Here is a 2,616-nt window from a genome sequence, read left to right as displayed (position 1 = left end):
GGGGGTCACCGTCTCCTGCCCCCAGGGAACGAGTTTGTCCGTCACAACGCCCAGCAGCTGACGCGGATCTACCCCAGCGGGCTGAGGACCGACTCCTCCAACTATGACCCGCAGGAGATGTGGAACGTGGGCTGCCAGCTCGGTAGGGCCCGGCTGGGGTCCGAGGGGGGACGCGGGGTGGGACCCTGGGCCCCAATCCCAAGTGAACACCCCAGGGTCCTAGGGACCCGGCCTGGGGCCACGGGGCTCTGGGCACCCTGAGGGAGAGCCGGGCGCTGGCCTGTTCGACCCGACCGGGGCCTGGCGCAGCTGGGGCCCCGTGGGATCCGCCAGCAGGGGCCGGCCCCTCTCAATTACTGCTGCAGTGGCAGTAGGGGGCACTGTGCTGCCAGGGGCCCCCATGAGCGGTAACACTGAGCCCCCAACCCATGAGTGTGACCAGTCCCAGGGGCTGGGCTAGTGGTGCTGGGCTCCTGGCTAAGTGTCCCCTGCCCTGGATACAGCAGCGTCCTTCACTTCCTGGCCTAAACTGCTGTGCGCTAGTTCAGCGGGGGGAGGGGGCGGGGAGAAGGGTTAACGAGCACATGTTCTGAGAGCTTGTGGGGAGCCCCGGCTGGAAGGGGTGTCCGGGTCCTGCTGCCGCAGCCCCACAAGCCCCGTCCGCCTCTCTCCCCGCAGTGGCCCTGAACGTGCAGACGGCCGGGGCGGAGATGGATCTGTGTGACGGGCTCTTCCGGCAGAACGCCCGCTGCGGCTACGTGCTGAAGCCGGCTTTCCTGAGGGACGCGGGAACCGCCTTCGACCCCGACAATCCCCGGAGCAGGGCCGGGGGCGGCCCCTGGAGCCTGGCGATTCAGGTACGCCAGGGGCACTGCCTGGGGGACTCTCTCCACGGGCAGGAAAGGAGAGGGGGCAGGGGGTGCCTGGTGCTATGGGGCTCAGCTGGGCGCAGCGGGCTGGGGAGGTTTCATTGTGCCCCATGGCAGGCTGGAGACGCGGAGCTGGGGCCCAGAGGCCGGTCCTGGGTGCAGCGTCCCGGGCAGTGTTCGGGGAGCAGCCTGCCCCGTGCCTGCAGAGGACCCAGCTGCTGGCTCTGGCAGAGCTCCCGGGGCCCACACGGCTGCCGGTTCCCCGAGCTCAGGGGCCCCCGGCCGCTGCCCGGTGTCGCCACAGGTCATCAGCGGGCAGCAGCTCCCCAAGGTGGCCGGCAGCAAGGCGAGCGCCATCGTCGACCCCCTGGTGCGCGTGGAGATCCACGGCGTCCCCGCCGACCAGGCCAGGCTGGAGACCCAGGCCGTCGATAACAACGGTGAGTCCGGCCTCGGGCAGGTGAGCCTGGCCCCCTCCAGGGGCAGCCCCGCCAGCAGCCTGCAACTCCGGCCCAGCTGGAGGAGCATGCTCGGGGGGCTGAGGTCCCCAGGCCCTGACCCCATCTCCCCCTCCCCCTCCAGGCTTTAACCCCCGCTGGGGCGAGACGCTGTGGTTCAAGGTGCACGTCCCTGAACTGGCCCTCGTGCGCTTCGTGGTGGAGGATTACGACAAGACGTCCAGGAACGACTTCGTGGGCCAGTTCACCCTGCCCTTCGCTAGCATCAAATCAGGTGAGCGCCAGGCCCGCCTGCTTCTGCCCGGCCCACAGCTCGCATCCCCCCACCGCTGGGGGCTCGGCCAGGGCAGGGGGCTCCAGCCAGAGCTGTGTGGCCATGGTAGTGCCAGGGGGAGCGTGCCAGGGCTGGGAGGGCAGTAGCTAGCCAGGAGAGTGCTGGAACAAGAGCCAAGCCCCCGTGTCTCTGATAGTCCCCCCACGGGGGGGGGGGCGGCGGTGGGAGGGCAGCACGGGGCGGGCAGCGGGGGAGGGCGGGTGGGCTGGGAAGAGCAGAGGAGTGGGCGAGCTCCAGCTAGTTTCGGATGCGAGATCCCTGCCCAAGGAAGCATGGGACTCATTAGGGGCTAACGAGGAACGAAGAGAGGACGTTGGGCACCGTGCTGGAGAAGGGCGCGGTACAGACGCTGGAGGGGGCGGGAGACCCAACACTGGGGGCAGTTGAAATCAGGCTGGAGGAAGCTACCCTACAATAGACCCCAGGGGAGCATCTCCCGCCCGGGCCCGGGAGCCCACAACTCCTCCACTGGGGCCTGCCGGGTCCGACCCAGCTCACTGGTGTCTCCCTGCAGGTTATCGTCACATCCACCTCCTGTCCAAGGACGGCATGGCCATCCCACCCTCCTCGCTCTTCGTTCACGTCCAAATCACGGAGCTTCCCTACCCTGAGTAGCAGCCGAGTGGGTCACGCCAGCCCCCTGTGCCACCCGTTAACAGCCCTGTCCCGACAGCTGCTGGAGAGACGCCGCCCTGCCCGGCCCAGCCCAGCCCAGCCCAGCGTTTTTCCTGGCCGAGGCGGCTTTGCACGACGCTTGTTTTCTTTTGAACCTGCCTGGAGCTGTTTGGGCTGCTGCTATTTTGCGCCCGATGGTTTGCCTGGATCTCAGCCGGGCTGGGAGGCAGGTGACTGCCCCTTGCCAGGGGCGGCTCTATGGATTTTGCCGCCCCAAGCACGGCAGGCAGGCGGCTTTTGGCGGCATGCCTGCGGGAGGTCCGCCGGTCCCACGGCTTCA

At 68.6% G+C, this 2,616-nt stretch overlaps 1 protein-coding gene across 1 annotated transcript in view; it reads left to right on the top strand.

Annotated features, from left to right (window-relative positions):
- The window catches only part of PLCD4 (phospholipase C delta 4), a 22,902-nt gene extending 20,537 nt beyond the window's left edge, over nucleotides 1-2,365 (top strand). Inside the window, exons 10-14 of the mRNA XM_029910498.1 lie at nucleotides 26-142; nucleotides 679-857; nucleotides 1,174-1,309; nucleotides 1,452-1,601; nucleotides 2,176-2,365. Coding sequence (XP_029766358.1) covers nucleotides 26-142; nucleotides 679-857; nucleotides 1,174-1,309; nucleotides 1,452-1,601; nucleotides 2,176-2,276 — 683 coding nt within the window. The 3' untranslated portion in view covers nucleotides 2,277-2,365. The remainder of the gene's footprint in view (nucleotides 1-25; nucleotides 143-678; nucleotides 858-1,173; nucleotides 1,310-1,451; nucleotides 1,602-2,175) is intronic.
- The last annotated feature ends 251 nt before the right edge of the window (nucleotides 2,366-2,616 follow it).

The sequence above is a fragment of the Terrapene carolina genome, unplaced genomic scaffold (genome assembly GCF_002925995.2).
Source record: "Terrapene carolina triunguis isolate 2854851 unplaced genomic scaffold, T_m_triunguis-2.0 Scaffold62, whole genome shotgun sequence".
NCBI lineage: Eukaryota > Metazoa > Chordata > Testudines > Emydidae > Terrapene > Terrapene triunguis.
The sequence above is the reverse complement of the archived record's forward strand: the minus strand, read 5'-3'. Positions and strand labels throughout refer to the sequence as shown.